A 21,958-nucleotide genomic window follows, 5' to 3' on the forward strand; every position below is an offset into this window, starting at 1 on the left:
ACACCGAGAAAAATGAGGGGAGAAATAGATTCCTCTACAATAATAGCGGGAGACTTCAATACAGCACTCTCAGCAACAGATAGAACACCTGGGCAGAGTATCAATAAGGAAACAGAGATCCTGAATAATATGACAAATGAACTAGACCTAACACACATCTGTCGAGCAATGTACCCCAAAACAGCAGGATATACATTCATTTCAAGCACTCATGGATCCTTCTCCAGGACAGACCATAATGTTGGGTCACAGGACAAAATTCGATAAATTTTAAAAAATTGAAATTATAAAAAACACTTTCTCTGATCATAACAGAATGAAGCTGGAAATAAAAAATGGATGGAAAAAGGGAAAATCCATAAAATATGTGGATTTTAAACTACACACTCTTAAATAATCAGTGGGTAAAAGAAGAAATTGCAAATGAAATCAGTAACATCACAGCTAACACCATACTCATGGTGAAAGACCGAAAGCTTTCCATCTAAGATCCAGAACAAGACAAAGATGCCCACTATCACCACTCTTATCTAACACTGTACAAGAATTTCTTGCTAGAACATTTAGGCAAGAAAAAGAAATAAAAGGTACCCAAATTTGAAAGGAAGAAGTAAAACTTGCACTTTTTGCAGGTAATATGATCTTATATATAGAAAATCCCTAAAAATTTAAAACAAAGCAAGTATAACTAATAAACACATTCAGCAAAGTTGCAGGATATAAGATCAACACACAAAATTCAATAGTGCTTCTATGCAAAAGGAATGACCTATATAAAGAGGAAATCAAGGGGAAAAATTCTATTTACAAAAGCAACTAAAAGAATCATTTATCTAGGAACAAATTTAACTAAGGATATAAAAGACTTGCACACAGAGAAGTATACAACATTGCTAAAAGAAACCAAAGAACACCTAACATTCCATGTCCACAGATTGAATATAGTTAAGATGTCAAATCTACCCAAATTGATTTACAGAGTCAAAACAATCCCAATAAAAATTCCATCAGAATTTTGCAGAAAGGAAAAAGTCAACTATCAAACTTATTTGGAAGGGTAAGGGGCCACGAATAGCCAAAAACATCTTGAAAAAGAAGAACAAAGTTGGAGGACTCATACTACCTAAAACTTTAAAGCATTTTACAAAGCTACAGTAGTCAAAACAGCATGGTACTGGCACATGGACAGACATAATGACTAATGGAATCGAACTCAGAGTTCAGAAATAGACCTGCACATCTATGGCCAACTGATATTTCATAAGGCTGTCACTATTTTAAAAAATACATAACTTCAAGTTTTGGAGAGACTGTGGAGAAAGAGAACACTTATTCACTGCTGCTGGAAATGTAGAATGGTGCATGTAGAATGGTGGAATACAGTTTGGCAATATCTCAGAGAGCTAAATATAAATTCTCATTTGATCCAGCAATCCTGACTACCAGGCATATACCCAGAAGAACAGAAAGCAGAGACACAAACAGGTATATTCACACCAATGTTCATAGTGGCATTATTCACAACTGCCAAAAGATGGAAACAGCACAAGTGTCCATCAATGGATGGATAAACAAAATGTGAATATGATGGAATATTATTCAACTGTAACAAGGAATGAGGTACTGACACACGCGACAACATGGATGAACCTCAAGGATCTTATGTTGGGTGAAATAAGCTGGATACAAAAGGACAAATATTGTATGATCTCACTAAAATGAACTAATTATAATAAGCAAACTCATAGAGGTAGAAGCTAGAAGATAGGCTACCAGGAGATAGAATGAGGATAGAGAATGGGGGAGCTGATGTCTAATCTGTGCAGAATTTATAATTAGGTTGAATGTATGGTTTAGAAATGGAGAGACATAACAGTAACACAATATTGTAAGTATAATCAACAGCGTGAATCAATGTGTGTGAACGTAGCTGAAAAAGAGGGAAGTTCTGGGTTGTATATATTACAGGAGGAAAGCTAGAAGATAAAATATGGGTTTGTATAATACAGTATATATTGTGGTGGATGAGGATTGTGGTTAATAATCCAAATATAAGAATGTTCTTTCAGGATCTAAAGCAAAAGTATATCACAAGCACTAGGTGTTACTAATAGAGTGGTATATGGGGGAAATATGAACCTAAAGCAAAAAAACGACTATAGTTAAGAGTACCAGTTCAGCATTCTTGCATCAATTTTAACAAAGTTACTACACCAATGTTAAGTATCAACAATAGGGGGCTTATGGGAATGTTGTATTTTTAAATTCTTATAAAAATATTATATGTCACGGAAATAACTAAATTTCCTTGTAAGTTATACTGTTTTACTCTGAAGCTTCTCTGACAGTACATGCAGCCAGATGCTGGTAAAAGCTTTATCTTCAGGGGAAAAAAAATAAAGAACTTTATACAAGATGCATGACAAGTACATAAATTATGTTCTACCTGTCAATCAACACAACCTTGGTAAAAAGGTAAAGGTAGGACATGATCAGTTGTCTCAAATGACAGGGCCTTTCAAACACCTTGAAAGTTATACAGCTACATACTTCTGTAAGATATAAATGTGCCCTTATTGCTATATATGTTTTCTGGATAGAGGTCCTCACAGTAGCTTCCCTCCTGGGGAAGTCCTGCTACTTTCTCAAATAAGATGGCCCAAAGCTCTGGAATATATAACTTTGCCTAACACAGGAACAACAGGATAATAAGGCAAGCCCTCAATCTTAATGTCTGTACTTATGAACCTTATTCATGTAGTAATGAAAGACTGATTATAAATAATGCCTAAGAGTTGCCTTCTGAAAACCTCCTTGCTACTCAAATGTGGCCTCTCTCTAAACCAAACTATGCAAATAAACTCACTACTTTTCCCCCAATGTGGGACATAATTTCCCGGGATGGGCCTCCCTGGCACTGAGAGGGATGTTATTACCAAGCATTAATCAGCAATGCATTTGGAAAAAGACTTCAATCAACAGTGGGAAATATTAAATAAAATAAATAACAGAGTTTTGATAGCTAAGAGATTTCAAAATGAGTCAGGAGGTCATTCCAGAGTTTACATTTATACAGGTCTCAGTCAGACTTGATAAATTGCCACAGTAAACAAAGCCTCAAACAAAAGTGCCCCTGAGGGCTCTAAGGATGTCCAGACACCATATAGGCAAGCTATGCAGCTACATGAAATCAATACCCCCTTTTTAAATGAAAAACTCTTTACCCAATGTAACACAGTTATATTCATTTGTAGGTTCCCTAATCATGACTCCTCTACTTCTTTTATTTGAAATTATAATTTTCAATTTACTTGTTAAGTGTATTTCTCAGCAACTTAAAGCCTTTGGATTGGTCCTATACTGGTTGAGCACAGAAACCTAGCATATATGCAGCCAACTTCTATACTACTCTCCAAGTCTTTGGGTATTCCCTGGACAACTAATAAAAAAATGAAGATGGGCCAGCCCCATCCCCAAATCAAGTAGTGTCTTCAACTGCCAGCAAAACAATTCCATTCCTTTGCTCCATATCTATGCCCCTTCTCAGCCAGAAGCAGTCAGAGTGGACTTTGTCCCAAATCCCTTATGGCAGTTTGATATTATTTATGAATGCCAAAAATAAATATTGGATTATGCTTGTAAACTGGTCTCTTCCTCCGGGCATGATTAAATATGATTAGGGCTTTGATTGTGCTACATCAACATTACACTGAGTCTCCACCCTCTTGGTGGGTAGGGACTCACAGAGAACTCACAGAGACTGGAGGTTGGAGTTTTGAGGTACAGCCTGGAAAGTAAACACATGGGAGAGAGTAGAGTAGCTGAGCCCAGGGAGATAGACAAGACCTAAAGAGCCTGATAGTCTATAGCTGACCTTGTGGAGAGAACAAAGCAGCTAAGCCTAGAGAGGAATGAGCTCTGGTAGGCTGAGACTTATCCCAGCCGACTACTGAAATTGGAAGAAGCTGGGACCACAGAGCCTTAAGAGGAAGAGAAAGGCTGAAAGTGGGCAGCCATCTTGTTCCAACATGTGGCAACAGAATTTGGTGAGGAAAGTAACGTACTCTTTATGGCCAAGCTTCTACCCCAAATAAATACTCTTTATAAAAACCAACAGATTTCTGGTATTTTGCATCAGCACCCCTTTGGCTGACTAAAACACCCCCTCAAGATTGAGGAATGAACAAAAGTAAGGGGGAGATGGGGTCGAGTCACTAACTAAAGCAGATTGTTATTGTAATTATCTTGTATTATCTGAGTAATCTATAACGTTGATATAAAAAATAGTTTTTATTTAAAAAAATCCATGAAACTGCACGCACAACAAAACCAATGAACCCTCAATTAAAACAGACTATATTTAACTATACAATTATAAAATGTACTTTCATCAGTTGTAACAAATGTTCCACACCAATGCCAGATGTTAATATTTGAGTGGTAAATGGGAATCCTGTATTTTATGTATGATTGTTCTATAATCCCAGAACTTCTCTAATAAAAAAATATATATAAAATCTTGGAAAATCTGATTAGGCAAAGGTTTCTAGATATGACTGCAAAGGCACAATCCATAAAATAAAAACTTAATTAGTTGTATTTCATCAATATTAAAAATACCTGCTCTTCAAAAGACACTGTTGAGAATAAAAAGATAAGCAATAGACTAGAAGAAAATATTTGCAAAGCATATCTCTGAAAAAGGGATTGCATCTAGAAGAATTCTCAAAATTTAATAACCATCCTAATATTTTCCAGTTCCTTTTGATTTTAAACCTTTTATTTTGAAATAATTTCAAACAACAAATTACATCTTTACACATTTTGAGTCTAAAACCATTGATTTATCATTACATTTTGTGTACCTGTAGGAGGTAGAAAGTAGAGTTACAAACTAAAAATATAATAGCACTGGCAATTTGTATTTACCCATGTCATTACTGGCACCAGAGATCTTTAATTCTTCATGCGGCTTCCACCTATAATGTATTGTCCTTTCCTTTCAACCTGAAGAACTTTCCTTAGCATCTCTTGTAGGGCTGGTCTGGAAGTGATGAATTCCTTCAGTTTTTGTTTATCTAGGAATGTCTTAATTTCTTCCTCATTTTTGAAAGACAATTTTGCCAGATATAGAATCTTGGTTAGCATTTTTTGCTTCCAGAACTCTAAATATGTCATCCCACTGCTTTCTTGCCTCCATAGTTTGCAATAAGAAATTGGCATTTAATCTCATTGAAGCTCCCTTGTACATGACATGCTAATTCTCTCTAGCAGCTTTCAGAATTCTCTATTTTTGGCATTGGACAGTTTGTTCAAATAAGCTACACTGTGGGTCTATCTGTATTTATACTGTGCAGAGTTCACTGAACATCTTGGATGTGCATATTTATTACTTTTGTCAAAATGGGGACATTTTCAGGCATTATTTCTTCAAGTATTCTTCCTGGTGCTTTCTATCTTCTTCTGGAACTCCCATATTGGGTAATTTGGTACACCCGATGGTGTTCCACAGGACCTTCCGCAATGTTCACTTTTCTTCATTCTTTCCTCCTTATTCTCATACTGGATCATTTCAATTGTCTTATTTTCAAGTTCTCTTATTCTTTCTTCTGCCAGCTCAAATCTGCTGTCGAACCCTTCTAGGGTTTTAATTTCTGTTAATGTGGTCTTCTGCTCTGTTTGCTTCCCTTTCATAATTTCCATTCCTCTATTGATAGTCTGTGTTCATCATTTGTTTTCCTGTTTACCTTTACTTCTCTATTCACGTTCTCCTTTAGCTCTTTGCGAATATTTAGGACTACTTTTTAAAAGTCTTTGTTTGGAATGTCCTAGACATGGTTCTCCTCACTAATGGGTTCTAATACTTCTCCTTTGCCAGGACCATCACTTTCTGTTTCTTTCTGTTTTTGTAATCTTTTGTTGAACCCTGGACATTTTGATATTTTCATGTGTCATCACTCGAATTTAGACTCTGAAGTATCTACTCTTTAAGCGTGCAATCAGATAGTGTTATGACAGAGCTTTCCCTGAATGCCAGGAGCCAATAGAAGAAGAAAAAAAAAAAGAAGGAAAAAAAGAAAACATCTTTCACAGTCATTGCAGATTGACCTGTGGGAATGCTCTCTTTCAAGCTTGTCCATATGTACCAGTTTGATATGGTTATGAATTTGAAAATTGATATTGGATTATGCTTGTATTTTGATTTGTACCTGGGCAGGACTGAGTTATGATTAAGGCGTTGAGTATCCACACACCAAGGGTACGGACTCACAGATAAAAGGGATGGCAAAGAAGAGAGTTGAGGGTTTCTGATGTTGGGGTTTAATGCTGAAGACTTAAGCTGGAGCCCTGGAGAGTAAGCTGACAGAGGAAAGAGAAGCCAGCCCAAGGAAGAAAGGAAACTTGAACCCAGAGAAAAGCAAGCCCCAGGAACGTAGGAACCCAGAAGCCTGAACCCGCGCAGATGTCAGCAGTCATCTTACTTCAAATAGATTTTAGTGAGGGAAGTAACTTATGCTTTGTGGCCTGATATTTACACCAAATAAATACTCTTTATAAAAACCAACCAATTTCTGGTATTTTGTATCAGCACCCCTTTGGCTGACTAAAACAGAATTTGGTACTGAGGAGTGGGGAGGTGCTTTTGCAATTACCGAAATGCTGGAACAGTTTTATAAATGAGTAAGGGATATTTTTTGGAGGAATTCCGAGATGCTTAATGGAAAAGGCCTAGATCACTTTGAAGAGACTGTTAATAGCCATATGGATGCTAAAGAGACTTTTTATGATGCCTTAGAAGTAAATGATGAAACTATTACTGGAAACGGGAGGAAAGGTGATCTGTGTTTTAAAGTTGCAGAGAACTGAGCAAGAATTAACTCCTGGTGTTTTATGGAAGGCAGAATTTGAAAATGACGAGAATGGGCATTTAGCTAAAGAAATTTCCAAAGTAAACCTGGAGAATGCAGCTTGGCTTCTGCTTGTAGCTTATAGCAAAATGCTAGACGACAGAGATATGCTGATGACTGAACTGTCGGGCACAAAGAAAACAGAAACTGATTCTGGAAATCCCAAGCCTCTGGAAATCAAGCTCCCAGATGAAAGTGCCACAATAGAAGACTTAACTAAAATTGGAACTGGTAAATCAAGATTGAAGATGCAGTTATCTAGGAAAGACTTGTGGAAATTCTTACTGTCTGATGGCTTAGGCCCCTGCTTCCTGCATGCTAAACCAACAGAGTTTTTGAGAGAGTTATATGAACAAAATCACTGTCAGCCTGGAATAAAAAGGACATAGAGGAACCAGCAAGATGGTCGAGGAATAAGGAGCTCCTAGAGTTAGCTCCTCCTACAAGGTAGTTAGCAAACACCCAGAGCTCTCTCAAGCTAACTGAAGCACCTGTTTGGGGGCTCCAGGAGACCAGAAAAGCACCCTGCAACAACCTTGTAGGAGTGGAAGGAGGAGACTGCCCATTTGCAGAGAAGACTTGTAAGTAGAGTGCTCCATGCCCCGGAGGCCAGTGCCCATCCTCCACTGGAGGCACAAGCCGCCTCAGGAGCTGTTCCGTGGCTGGAATTGAAAGCTACACTTCCCCAAAATGGGGGAGGAAGAGACAGGTGGGCACCAATTTCAGCTACTTATGAGTAAATTCAGTGGGCTATAGTATAATCCTGAGAACAGCTAAAGTTTGAGCCTGTCCAAGTCAGAAAGAGGCTGGGAGCTGCCATCTTAACTCTGTGCCTGGCACGAGGGGCAGTGGGGTGGACTGCCACGAGGGGCTGTGGGGTGGAGAATTCCAGTGCAGGTGGGGACTGGCTTCTTTCCATCCAGGTCAGATTACAGCTCTAGCCTAGGCCCCAGTGCCACCTTCAGCAGAGAGGAAGCTGCAGGGACCCATGCCAGGCTCTTCAGGAAATTACTGGCCAAGCCACAGAGACCGGTGATTATCCTACTCTGGCAGCACGAGCTGCCCCAGGCTGGCTGGAATTGGATGCTCCATTTCCCAAAAACAGGGGAAAAGGAGACAGTTGCTGTCAATTTCGGTTACTGATTGGTAGCCTTGGCTGGCTAAGAGATAATCCTGGGAACAGTTGGGGTGTGAATCAGCCCAAGTCAAAAAGAGGCCAGTAGTCACCATTTTGACTCCACCCCAGCCTGAGGAGAAGCTGGGCTGAATGAAACTCTCAGTGTCAGCAGGGACCAGTTTTTCATGCAGATCAGCCTGCAGCCCTAGCCTAGCCTTCAGCCCTGCCTCTGCCAGGGAGGAGGCTGAGGAGCCCTGCACCAGCCTATACAGGTAAATGCAGGTTAACTTAAGCTAGCATAAACTGAAAATCAGAAGTCTACCAGGGTAACTGTGGTCTCTTGGATGCAGGGTGCATAGTTTCCTGTCCACACCTGCAGCTCCATCCCCACCCCAGGCAGGGGAGAAAGGGTTGTGAAGCTTCATCAGTCTCTCTGGGCAACTAGTCTAGGCCTGCACTTGGGTTATTCCACATAGCTGTGACTTTGTCCCTACCCCTGGCAAAGGAGAAAGGTGAAAGAAGCTTCATTGGTCCCTGGCGCAATGGAGGGCAGTTTGAATCTCCACAGCTTACAGCACCAACGGCATGCTTGGTTCCAACTGCACAATCAGCAAGGGAGAAAGGGCAGGAAGCCCTAAACTAAAGAGAAAAACTGCACCTGAAAAAATATTCTAGTAAACCGGATGCGAAGACACCAACAAAAAATTACAATCCACACCAAGAAACAGGAAGCTATGGCTCAGTTAAAGGAACAAGCCTCCAGATAACATAAAGGAGTTAAGACAACTCATCATAGATGTTCAAACAAATCTTAATAAATTCAATGAGATAGCTAAAGAGATTAAGGATATTAAGACGACATTGGATGAGCACAAAGAAGAATTTGAAAGCATACCTAGAAAAACAGCAGATCTTATGGGAATGAAAGGTGCAATAAATGAAATTAAAAAACACTGGAATCATATAATAGCAGGTATGAGGAGGCAGAAGAAAGGACTGGTGAGCTTGAAGAAATGGCCTCTGAAAGCGAACATACAAAAGAACAGATGAAGAAAAGAATGGAAAAAAGTTGAACGAAGTCTCAGGGAACTAAATGACAGCAAAAGGCAGGCAAACATACATATCATGGGTGTCCCAGAAGGAGAAGGGAAAAGGGGCAGAAGGAATATATGAGGAAACAATGGTAGATTTCCCAACCCTATTGAAGGACGTAGATATCCCTGTCCAAGAAGCACAACATACTCCCATCCCAAAAAATCCGAACACCCAACTCCAAGACACATACTCATCAGAATGACAAAGGCCAAAGACAAAGAGAATTCTGAGAGCAGCAAGAAAAAAGCAATGCATAACATATAAGGGATAGCCAATAAGATTAAGAGCTGATTTCTCACCAGAAACCATGGAGGCAAGAAGATAGTGGTATGATATATTTAAGACACTACGAAAGAAAAACTTCCAGTCAAGAATCTTATATCCGGCAAGGCTGTCTTTCAAAAATGAGGGCAGATTAGAATATTCCAGGTAAACAGAAACTGAGAGAATTTCTAAGCAAGAGAACAGATTTTCAGGAAATACTAAAGGGTGTGCTAGAGCCTGAAAAGAAAAGACAGGAGAGAGGGGCCTGGAAGAGAATCTAGAAATGAATATTATATCAATAAAAGTAACCAAAAGTATCAAAAGAGTGGTGAAAATAAAATATGACAGAAAAACTCAAATAGTCAGGAACAAACTTAACCAATGATGTGAAGTACTTGTATTCAGAAAACTACAACTCAATGTTAAATCAAAAAAGCCCTAGGGAAGCAGACTTGGCCCAATGGATAGGGCATCCGCCTACCACATGGGAGGTCCCCAGTTCAAACTCTGGGCCTCCTTGACCCGTGTGGAGCCGGTCATGCGCAGTGCTAATGTGCGCAAGGAGTGCCGTGCCATGCAGGGGTGCCCCCCGGGTAGGGGAGCCCCCGGCGCAAGGAATGAGCCCCGTAAGGAGAGCTGCCCAGCGCGAAAGAGAGTGCAGCCTGCCCAAAAATGGTGCTGCACACATGGAGAGCTGACACAGCAAGATGACGCAACAAAAAGAAAACACAGATTCCTGGTGCTGCTGATTAGGATAGAAGCAGTCACAGAAGAACACACAGCAAATGGACACAGAGAGCAGACAACTGGGGGGAGGGGGAGAGGGGAAGAAAATAAATAAATAAATAATAAATCTTAAAAAAAAAAAAAAGCCCTAAATAACCAGAAGAACATTCCATACTCATGGATTGGAAGACTAAAAATCAGTAAGATGTCAATTTTACTCAAATTGATATACAGATTTAATGCAATCTCGATAAAAATTCCACCAGTATTAAAGAAAAAATTGAAAACACAACCATTAAATTTATTTGGAATGGTAAGGAGTCCTGAATAGCCAGAAACATCATAAAAAGGAAAAGTGAACCCTCATCTCCAGACTTTAAATCCTAATACCTATCAGTAGTGCTAAAAGCAACATGGTACTGGCCTAAAGACAGACACAATAGACCAATGGAGCCAAATTTATGGTTCAGAAACAGACCCTCACAGGTTTGGTCAAGTGATTTTGACTAGCCTGTCAAACTCACAGAGCTTGGGCAGAACAATCCGTTCAACAAATGGTGCCGAAAGAATTGGATATCCATAGTTGAAAGAAGGAAAGAGGACACCTATCTCAAACCTTATCCAAAAATTAACTCAAAATGGATCAAAAAACTAAAAATAAAAGAACCATAAAACTTCTAGAAGAAATTATTGGAAAATATCTTCAAGACCTGGTGGTAGGTGGTGGGTTCTTAAAGGAAATAAGAGGAGGACTGAGTGGACTACTAATGTTTAAATGTATGAAAAGTTTTAAATAGCTTTACTGTGAAAGTGTGGAAATGTATAGAATGGATGGTAACACACAGTGAGTAACAGTTTACAAATGGGGATGTGCCTGATAATGGTAGTCTAGGGATGTAAATGCCAATTGACAGAATGCAAGAGAATAATCTAGGAACTGGATAGCACAGTAAACCAAGAGGTGGATGAGAATTGTGGTTGATGGTACAGATGCAAGAGCGTCCTTTGTTAGCCAGAGCAAATGTATATCACTACTGCAAGGTGTTAGGAATGTGGAGAAATATGGGAAAAATACAGCTGGTGACCGATGGACTGTGGTTAGCAATAATAATATAATAGTCTTGCATCTATCTGAAAGATGTACTATGTTGATTCTGAGGCAGTATGGAAAATGTGAGCCAAATGTATATTATGGACATGGTAACAAGCAGATGGTATTTTATCTGTAGCACATGACACACCACAATGTGTGTTGATGGAGGGGCATTGTTTGGGAATTCTGCACATGTACATGATTGTTTTATAAGTTTACAACTTCTATCATAAAAAAATGTATATTTAAAAAATAATTATAGGGTGGGTTGGGGGAAAAACACGCCAAATGTCAGATAAGGGCTATGATTAGTAGTAAAATTTTGACAATACTCTTTCAGAATTTGTAACAAACATCTCATGACAATGCAAGGTATTGGTGGAGGGTTGATATATGGGACCCCTGTATGATGTTATGCATGTTTGCTTTGTAAGTTCACAACTTTTACTATATACTTGTTTATATATGTTCATATATAAATGATATAAAGGTCATAATAATAGAATTGGTTGGGGGGAAAAATACTTTGTTTAGTAGTAATATTTTGACAATACTCTTTAATCATTAGTTAAAAAGGTTTAACAACAATGCAAGTTACTGATGGTAGGGTGAGTTCTGAGAGTCCCGTATGATGTTACATGTTTGTTTTGTAAGTTCACAACTATTACTATACCCTTATTGTTTATGTATGTTTATGTATGAGTGATATATTTCAATAAATTAAAAAAAAAAAAAGGATATAGAAAGGAGAGATTGAAGGAGAAACAGCTTTAAGAGGAAAACCACGGAAGCTGATATCTGCAATTAAGACTTCTCCTTGGGCCAAGAAAGGAACCTCACTCATGTGTAGAGAGGCTGAGTTTGCCCCAGCAGCTGAAGAGGGAGGATGTTCCTGTCTGATGTTCTGGGAGAGTTTTGCTGCCCCAGGGTACAGAGACGGTGGAATACATTCCCCAAGGATAAGGGCAGTTAAAGTGAGCACCTCACAGGTCTGAGAGGAGTGGACTTGTCCCCCAAAGGTTAGAGAAGGCCAGGTGGTCAACTCATTGCTCTGAGAGGGTTGAGGCTGTATGTCAAAGTTTAGGGGGAATGTTGTCTTCATGTCACTGTACTAGGAGGGGTTAAGATTCTAATCCAAAGATTGGGTAAGGTGTGGCAATCACCCCAACCCTCTTGAAGGGGGAGGTCTGGAGCTTGATCCACACCCAAATATCTGATGAAGGTGGAACCAAGAAAATGGCCATTGGGCTAGATTATGGAAAGGGTTGGTCCCCATATGGCCCCAAGGAGAAGAAACCATCATCTTAAGAATGACTCTCCTTACCCCACTCAGCTAACATGGAGTTGAAGAATGTCAACCACCACACCATGAAGCCTAGAGTGCCTACAGCTGAAAACAGGAGGATTGCATCCAGTATCCATGTGGAATCTAAGCCCCCTCTTGACATAGATGTGGAATGGACGCAACCAAGCCAAGGTCCACAGGAAGGAGGAATACAGTAAGGATTAGAATGGACTCAATGATATCCTATTCATGAACTATTTTGGTTAATAATTGAGAAAATGTGGCATTGGTGTGGAAAAAGTGGCCATGGTGGCTGCTGGGTGCAGGGAATGGGAGGAAGAGATGAGATGTGGAGGCATTTTCGGGACTTGGAGTTGTCCTGGGTGGTGCTCCAGGGACAATTGCCAGACACTATGTCCTCCCATGGCCCACTGGATGGAACGTGGGAAAGTGTGGGCTATGGTGTGGACCATAGGCCATGGGGTGCAGCGATGCCCAGAGATGGGACTCACCAGATGCAATGGATGTGTCATGATGATGGGGGAGAGTGTTACTGTGGGGGGAATGGTAGGGTGGGGGCGGTGGGGGTGAATGGGGACCTCATATTTTTTTAATGTAATATTTTTTTAAAAATGAATAAATTGAGAATTTGGAAAAAAATTTAAAAAATTTAAAAAAAAAGAATGACTCTCAGACTGAAATGGAGGAGGACCCATGACTCATGTTTCCCTCCCAATTTCTCCTCATTGTAATGAAAATGTTTATCCTATGTCTGTCCAATTGTGTATTGGAAACAGAAAAATTGTTTTGTAAGTTTCAGGGGTCTATAGCAGACAGGACTTTGCCCAAGACAAACTATTTCTTCAAGCAAAGGGCTGACTGATAAGCAACTATTATTAAGTTTCCAGACTGGGATCTGGGACTGACCAAGGTGGGTAAACTCAGCTTGGGGCCACTACAATACTACAAGCTTCCTCTCTGAGAGGCCAAGAAGCTGGGCACACATGACCCTTCTCAACCTTACAGACCCACTGGCCCTTTTGTAACATGTTCTTTTACCATCCTACAATGAAATTCACATGTAATATGACCTACGTACATATACCCCTTAACTGGAAAATAAAGGGAAAATAAAGGAAATAAATAAATAATTTAAATTTACTGTGATCTGATTTAGTACTTGCATTGTTACTGATTTAAAGTTTTTTCAAATATTATAATGTCTTTTTGGAATCCAGAGGGTGGAGTGTAGCAGTTTGATACGGTTATGAATTACAAAAATAGATATCAGATTATGCTTGTAATCTGATCTGTACCTGGGCATGACTGAGTTATGATTAGGGCGTTGAGTCTCCACCCACCAAGGGGTAGGGATTCATAGATAAAAGGCAGGGCAAAGAAAAGAGTTGAGGGTATTTGATGGAGTTTTGATGTTGGAGTTTGATGCTGAAGACTTAAGCTGGAGCCCTGGGAAGTAAGTTGACAGAGGAAAGAGAAGCCAGCCCCAGGAAGAAAGGAAACTTGAAACCAGAGAAAAGCAAGCCCCAGGAACGTAGGAACCCAGGAAGCCTGAACCCTCACAGATGTCGGCAGCCATCTTGCTCCAAATAGACTTTGGTGAGGGAAGTAACTTATGCTTCATGGCCTGATATCTGTAAGCTCCTACCCCAAATACACACGCTTAAAAAAAAAAACAACCAATTTCTGGTATTTTGCATCAGCACCCCTTTGGCTGACTAGTACACCATACAATTAGTTTGCAGAATAGTTCCAGGCCAAAATCACAGGGGCTGCCCTGATCCTTTCTTTGCATGTGTCTTGTCTTGGGCATGTGCATGTGTCTCTGGAAATTCCCCTGTTAACATGGAAACGAATGGCCCCTCTTCTCTGGGAAACAAGTTTCCTCACAGTCTAGGCACTGCACTGTATATCCCATAGTCAACAAACCCCTGTGCCAGGTTGCTCTTTCACAGCATTCTATTATATTCTCTGTGAGCTACCTTCTGCACACAGGGGAAGTTCTGGGGTAGCAAGTCCTTCAAGTCATGACGAGACAGCCTGGGTCAGACATACAAGCTCTTAGTAGGTGAATAAGGGTTACTCTGCTTCCTATGGAACCAGGAACAGGGATCTGCACTGGGAGTGCAGACTGGCTCCATGCCCAGTAGTGAGGGGAAAAGACTGGCCAGGGTGCCAGGAGAATCTACTACCTCTTTTTAAAAACTTTTTTCAGTAAGCTTTAGATTACATAAATGTTACATAAAAAATATAGGGGATTCCCATATTTCCCAACCCCTTCCCCTCTCACACTTTCCCACATTAACGACATCTTTCATTAGTGTGGTACATTTGTTACAATTGATGAACATACATTGAAGCATTGCTACTAACCATGGACTATAGTTCATATTATAGTTTACACTCTTTTCCTGTACAATTTTGTAGGTTATGACAAAGTATATAATGGTCTGTATCCTTTATTGCAATGTCATGCAGGATAATTCCAATGTCCCAAAAATACCCCCATTTTACACCTATTCCTCCCTCTCCTTCCCCTCAGAACCTCTGGTGGTCACTGTCTTTTTATCAATTATAAAATTTCTTCCATTACTAGAATAATAAAATCTATAATAGAATAATAATAAGTCTACTTTAGCCCATTGTTCATTCCCCAATCTTGAAAATTTGGGGATGGTGATGCCCACACTGTTTCTAATTGAGAGGAGGCTTAGATCCCATGGGGCAGAGGGTTGGAACTATCTTGCTTGCAGTTGCAGACACTCTCTGTTCATCATCTCCTTGTTAGCTGTCCTGGGTGAGTCCAATGAACTGGAGAGTAGGTGTTGTAACTCTGCTGAGATTCAGGGCTCAACCCACATATGAACAGACCAAAGATTTAAGTCTCTGGGACATATATGTAATAAGCACAGAGCTAATTTTAGGTTCAGATAAAATGGCAAGAAGAGCCAAAGTGAAAGGTAACTATAATTGAATCTAACTCTGCTACACTGGGGAGCATAAATTCCAAGGTAAGGCTCACTGACAGGGTGCCAAATTCCTGCGCGTCTGCCCTGCTTATAGTATCTGAATGTCTCTAAAGTCCTTAGAATAGTGGTATTTGAGGCACTGTTTACTATGTTTACACTGTTTACTATGGCAGTCAATGAGATCTGGCTGAGATGTGCATAAGTGTAACCTCTGGAATGACCTCCCAACTCACTTTGAAATCTCTTAGCCATAAAAACTTATTTGTATTTAATATTTCCCCCTTTTGGTCAAGGTCTTTTTCCAGGTACACTGCTAGTTGGCACTTGGTAATAATCCTTCAGTGCCAGGGAGGCTCAACCCCAGGAGTTATGTCCCATGCCAGGGGAAGATGGTGTATTTATATGCTGAGTTTGGTTTAGAGAGAGGCCACATTTGAGCAGCAAGGAGTGAAGGGGAGTGGGATGTCGGTGAAGGGGAGATGTGTGGGGAGGGGTGCACCTGGAGCATGCCTTTAAAGCATATGAATATATTCAAGTCTCAGTGGGTGAAGACCTAAACAATAACTGAAAGAATATTGAATTCCCATCCTGGGGAGTCCTGTTACATTCTCTAATAGAATGGCAAGAATACCTGAAGTATAAGGGCAGCACCTAGTGAAGGAAGACAGACCATTATGTCAGGCCCTTGATACTGATGATTATACTTATGAACCTTTTCTTGTGAAACTGAAACCTGGCCTAGTATTATATATTGCCCAAGAGATTCTACTACTTTTAAGTAACCTTTTTCTTGATTTGGTGCTCAACCTCTGTTTTACTATCCTAGATTGCTTAAAGCAGATTCCATGAAACGGGTTGGCTTAAACAGTGGAAATTTATTAGCTTAAAGAAAATGTTGAAACCAAGGCATCATCAAGGTTCCCAAAGACCAGCTGCCACAGATCCTTGGATCCTCTACCATATGGCAAGGCACATGGTGGCATCTGCTGGTCTCTCCCTTCTCTTCAGGGTTTCATTGCCTTCAGCTAATCTCATCAAAAGATCCTACTTACAATGGGTTTACACCCACAGGAATGGATAAGATTTAAGAACATGTTTTTCTGGAATACATACAACTTCAATTCACCACACTGTTACTGTAGTTCTTCCGTGTTTCCTGTTTTCTGGAACTTTTGGAAAGATGTTTCTGCTAGATCTGGCTGGTTGTTCAAAGCTTCTGTGTGGGCACAAAACCATGAAGCATGTCACTCTGCCATCTTGATGTCCAACTAGTCGATCTTTCATGTCAGTTATTGTACTCATCAATCCTGAAAGTTCCATTTACTTTTTAAAAAATAATTTGTATTTCTCAGTAGAGATTATCTATTTGTTGACTCATTTTTGTCACATTTCCCTCTATACGTTGAATATAGTTAAATTCTTTAAACATATTTATAATAGCTAATTTGAAGTCTTTTTCTACTGTATTCTGCATCTGGACTTACTCAGAGTTAGTTTCTAATGACTTTTTTTTCCTTCTGAGTATGGGTCTCATTTTCACATTTCAATTACATACCATAGCATCGCTAGATTTTGTTTTATTTTTCTGAGGTCGCTAGATTTTTTAATAACGTACTGGGACTTAAAGTGTTAGGCAGCTTTTGACACCTCTGCTCAGTTTTTATTCATGTTGTTACTTTTTAGTCTGGCTTCTTAGCTTCACCCCTGTTGCTGCAAAGTTTAGTATTCCACTAATGATTTTGGTAGATACTGTCCTATAACATCTCAACGTAGACAGGGCTTCCACTCTCTGCTAAGTGATCTGCATAAAGGTTGGGAAAAGCATCTAAAGTGGCAGTCAGTTCTTAAATTTCCCTTGGCTTTCCCTTTTCACCAGGATCTTCTGATCTCCCTTGTGTATGCATAATTTTCCAGTCAACCAAGGATGTATTGTATGTAAAGCTTGTATCTCAGCCCTTCAATGACTCTCTTCCAGCATCTTTCCAATAAATTTCTTACTGATCTTCAGCCCAACCAGGACTGCAATCTTGGGTTTTCCATGTCTATTCCAAACAAGACCGCAATCCTAGGTTTCCTGTATCTATTCCAAATCAAATACACCACTTTAGCCAATAAAGCTGTGGCTTTTCACCCCCTACCCCAAATTTGGCCCATCTTTCTTGCAGCAAAGCTGCTGGTTTTCATGGCCTGCTCCAAATTGGTAAAAACCACAGTTGTTGTCTAACAAATGTAGATTAGGTAGGAGTGGCAACTGGTATGAAACAATGGAAATAGAGGAGTCACAAGGAAGAATGTCACAGACTCCTGCCATTCTGACCCATACCTCTAGCAGCTTTTCAAGAATAAAGTTCCCAATGGTTGATTTCCAGTGCATTGTCATTTTTTCTAGTTCTATACTTGTTTTTTTCTTGCAAAGAATAATCACTGACCTCTCTCATTCTCTGAAGGCCCTTCTCCAGAATAAAATATAGTAAAAATGAAAGTCTGGACATATATTTAAGGGTGTTAGCATAAACTATCTTCATTCAGCCCACAACTTATTTCCTATAAAAACATTATAGACTTGAGAATTGTCCTGAATGACAATGTAACAACAGATACAAGCCATTATATATCTTGCCATAACCGGAAGAATTGAGTGGCAGAGAATATAAACTACAATGTAAATTATAATCCATGCTTAGTGGCAATGTTCCAAAATGTGTCAATCGATTGCAGTGAATGTACCACACTAATGAAGGATGTTGTTAATGGGCGTAAATGTGGGGAGCAGGGCATATGGGAATCCTCTATATTTTTAATGTAACATTTATGTAATCTATCTTTTAAAAATAAAAATTAAATTAAATTAAAAAAACATGGAAACAACAAAGGTAAACGAGAAATGAATTTCTAAGGAATTTAGGTGGAGCAATACATATTACAAAAGATTAAAAAGGTATATCCAAGTTATATTATAACAGGCCTCAACGTTAGACTAAAAAAAGGTTGATCTTTATTTGATGGATAATAGGGAGCAACTGAAGGTTCCTGAACAGAAGAGAGCACCACCAACAAAAAAGCTCCATCTATTCTTGAAGAATAACCACGTAATAATATGGGGAGAATTAGAAAAGAATATGTTCTGGTTATTTAGAGAAATCACAGAAAAATTTTAAACTTCTTACAACTATGCATTGTTTATAAAAACCAAATCCACCCTAATGGATACAACATAAAAGTAATTAAAACAATAGAATTTAGGAGGCTCTTTTTTTTCTTCAAGATTTATTTTTATTTATTTCTCTTCCTCCGCACCGCTGTCTGCTCTCTGTGTCAACTCGCTGTGTTCTTCTGTGCCTGCTTGCACCCTTGGTGGCACTGGAAAATCGTGTCTCTTTTTTGTTACATCATCTTGCTGCATCACCTCTCCATGTCTGTGGTGCCACTCCTGGGCAGACTGCGCTTTTTTTCATGCAGGGCAGCTCTCCTTGCAGGGTGCACTCCTTGCGTGTGGGGCACCCCCATGTGGGGGTGTCCCTGAGTGGCACAGCACTCCTTGCATGCGGCAGCTCTGCATGTGGGCCAGCTCACCACTCAGGTCAGGAGAGCCTGGGGATTGAACCCTGGACCCTCCCATATGGTAGGCTGATGCTCTATCAGCTGAGCCATGTCCACTTTCCCCAGGAGGCTTCTTAAATTTAAATGGTCTTAGAATTATGGTAATTTTTAGACTTGGGAGCTTAACTATAAGAAGTCATTCTTATTTCATAATAGTAAAATGTTGATTTACTGTACTGTTATTTGAATCACCAAAAAGGGAGGAAAAGAACAGTAAAATAAGATCCCAATCACATCACTTATTTATGTCCTTTTAAAGGGTTGGCAGGAGGGGAGGGTTCTGTAACCTCATTGAACAAATTAGTTAGTACATAACCAACAAATTGGACCTTACAATTTTTGTTTATAAAAACCTAGTTCCAATCATATTGACCATGTTTGAGGTTGAAGGAATCAATATATTTTAACAATTACCTGCTTAGAAGTCATGAAAGGAGCCTAGAGTTTTCTAAACTCTCATTAGGATCCAAAAAAAGGGGTTTATGGTGCCTAAGAATTTCTCTAACAGAGGAGATGAGCATTTTTCAGTGAAATTATGCATTAAAAAAAATTCAATGAATAGGAAATATCACCATCGACCAAGTGATCAAATTTATCATCAAGTTCTGAGAATTCTATGCCCAATATATTCCATTTTGCTCCATTTCTACTACTTTATTTCCACTTACTATCAACTCTTGCCTGAATTATTGCAGCAGCCTCTTAAATCTCCATTCTCCACAGAAGCCAGAACTATCTATGTACAAAGGTGTAGTAAAATGAAAAACTTAGTTTGTTTTTGTCCTCAGTTCCTGGGGAGGAAACATCTGAATCTCTGGAATTTCTGGTGATAGGAGTGCCTTTTCTTACTCATAGCCAACCCAAAACTAAACCTGACTGTGTATGTGCTAACTAGATAACAGGGTGGGGCAGATGACAATGGAAGTCTTATAGTGGGAGGGGGGTGGTCACACTACAAAGACCAACCAGGTGATGAAAGAAGCAGGGCTTTGAACCAGATCTTATCAGTCCATCTCCCTGACCTCTGGACATCGATACTATCAGTCATACCTACTTCAGTGAGATCCCTTATAGACTCGGGACACTTGAAGCCACCAGGAGTTTCCATAATTGAGAAGACACATCTCTGTGCCAGGAAGATGACATATTCTGACTCCACAAGGAAAAGACATGGAAGCTTGGGTTTAAGACCCTCCCAGTCTTCATCCTATATAACTCTTCTTTTGGCTTCTTGTTTGCACTTTGACTATAATAAAACTGTAACCACAAGTATAATCCTTTCAGTGAGTTCTGTGATATGTTCAAGCGAATTACTGAACCCAAAGTAGTGGTGAGAATCCTGTATTTGTAGCCAGTTGGTCAGAAGTGTGGTGGCCTGGGTCCCCTAACATATGACTGGTGCCAAAGAGCATCTTGTAAGGACTCTGGCCTAACTTAGGTAATTAAGAGTTAGAGGTAAACTGAAGTGATGCCTATAATTCTTACAGTTAGTGTGAGAGGCTGGCAGAAATTTCTGCAGTCCTTACAAAAGGTAATGTTAAACTTCTAAAATTGTCTTGACACGATCTTTTATGAATCTGATCTCTTCAGGTTTAACTGGCTTCATCCTTTAACATTGCTATACCCTCCCACCCAATATACAAATATCCAGAATGTGTATTTTACCATATACAAACATTTGCTTTAGCCATATTCAGCTGCTCATAGTACCACCAAAAAACAGCTCTCCTTAAAGCACATGTTCCTTCCTCTGCCTGGTTTGTTCTCTCCATGCCCATCTCTTTGTTTGCTAACTCCCACAACACATGTTAAAGTCCCATTTTAAATGCCACAACCTCTGTGGTGCCTTCTTTATCTACTGTTTCTCTCTTTGCCCCATTCAATGTGTCATAACACCTTGCATTTAGCCCTCACACCGCAATTCTCATTCTAAATCCTAATTGTCTATTTACCTAACTTTCTTTCCTAATATAAGCTACCTGAGGTAGAGGATGGTATCTTATTCACCATCATGTCCTCAGCATCTTGCTCAGTGCCTGGCTCATAACAGAAACTGGAAAAATTCACTGAGTGATTGAATATGCTATGAAAGGTACTTCATTCAGAGAGCGGACACACAGCAGTTCTGATATCCTTAACTAAAGAAATAACATACCTGTCTTTCCAACTCTTGTCCAGTTATGCCAGCCTCTACATGAGCTGTCAGATTGTTTTCATCAATCCACAGGATTCGATTCTATAGCACAGGAAGAAAGAAATCTGATTTCCACAAAGTACTGACATTTTTCTCAGGGAACAGAACTTCCTAACTCAAACTAGCCAGTGACAAGATAGAAATTAAGCAAGTAGGTTTCCCTTACCCACTTTGGGAAAGCTCTATTTATCATTGACTATATAACAGCAGACACAGTAAAAGTGGCAGTAAATTACATAAGGGGTACAAACATAGGCTGTCTTTGGTCAGATATTAATTTGAATTAAACTCTATGTCTTAGTTTAAGCACATTATTAAACTGCCTAAACCAATCACTTCCTCATTTGTAAAATGTGTATAGTAATAGCACCTACTCACAAGGTTGCTGTTGGGATTAAATGAGATACTGCTCTTAGCATGCACAGGAACTCCTATTCTGCAAATACCATCTGCACTATTAGCATAGTTACGAATCATATCTAATTTAGGAATGTGAGAAGACAGCCATAAGGTTAGAAAAGAGACACCTGCAAAGACATCTGAATATAGTAAATGGCACCCCAACTTTAAATTCAGTCCAAAATAGGACCAAAGACCCCAGATAGAAAATAAAGCACATCGATGCCTTATGCTCAAAAAAAGGAACACAATAACATCTAGATTAGTTTACCAAATTTAAGACTTCCAAG

General features: G+C 39.5%; 1 protein-coding gene across 1 annotated transcript in view; it reads right to left on the reverse strand.

Moving 5' to 3' along the window:
* Window positions 1-21,958, reverse strand: part of AGPS (alkylglycerone phosphate synthase) — a 152,797-nt gene that overhangs the window by 84,727 nt on the left and 46,112 nt on the right. The window contains exon 8 of the mRNA XM_004476829.5: window positions 21,231-21,311. Within this exon, the coding sequence (XP_004476886.2) occupies window positions 21,231-21,311 (81 nt within the window). The remainder of the gene's footprint in view (window positions 1-21,230; window positions 21,312-21,958) is intronic.

Source organism: Dasypus novemcinctus, chromosome 7 (assembly GCF_030445035.2).
Source record: "Dasypus novemcinctus isolate mDasNov1 chromosome 7, mDasNov1.1.hap2, whole genome shotgun sequence".
In the NCBI taxonomy this organism is placed as follows: Eukaryota; Metazoa; Chordata; class Mammalia; order Cingulata; family Dasypodidae; genus Dasypus; species Dasypus novemcinctus.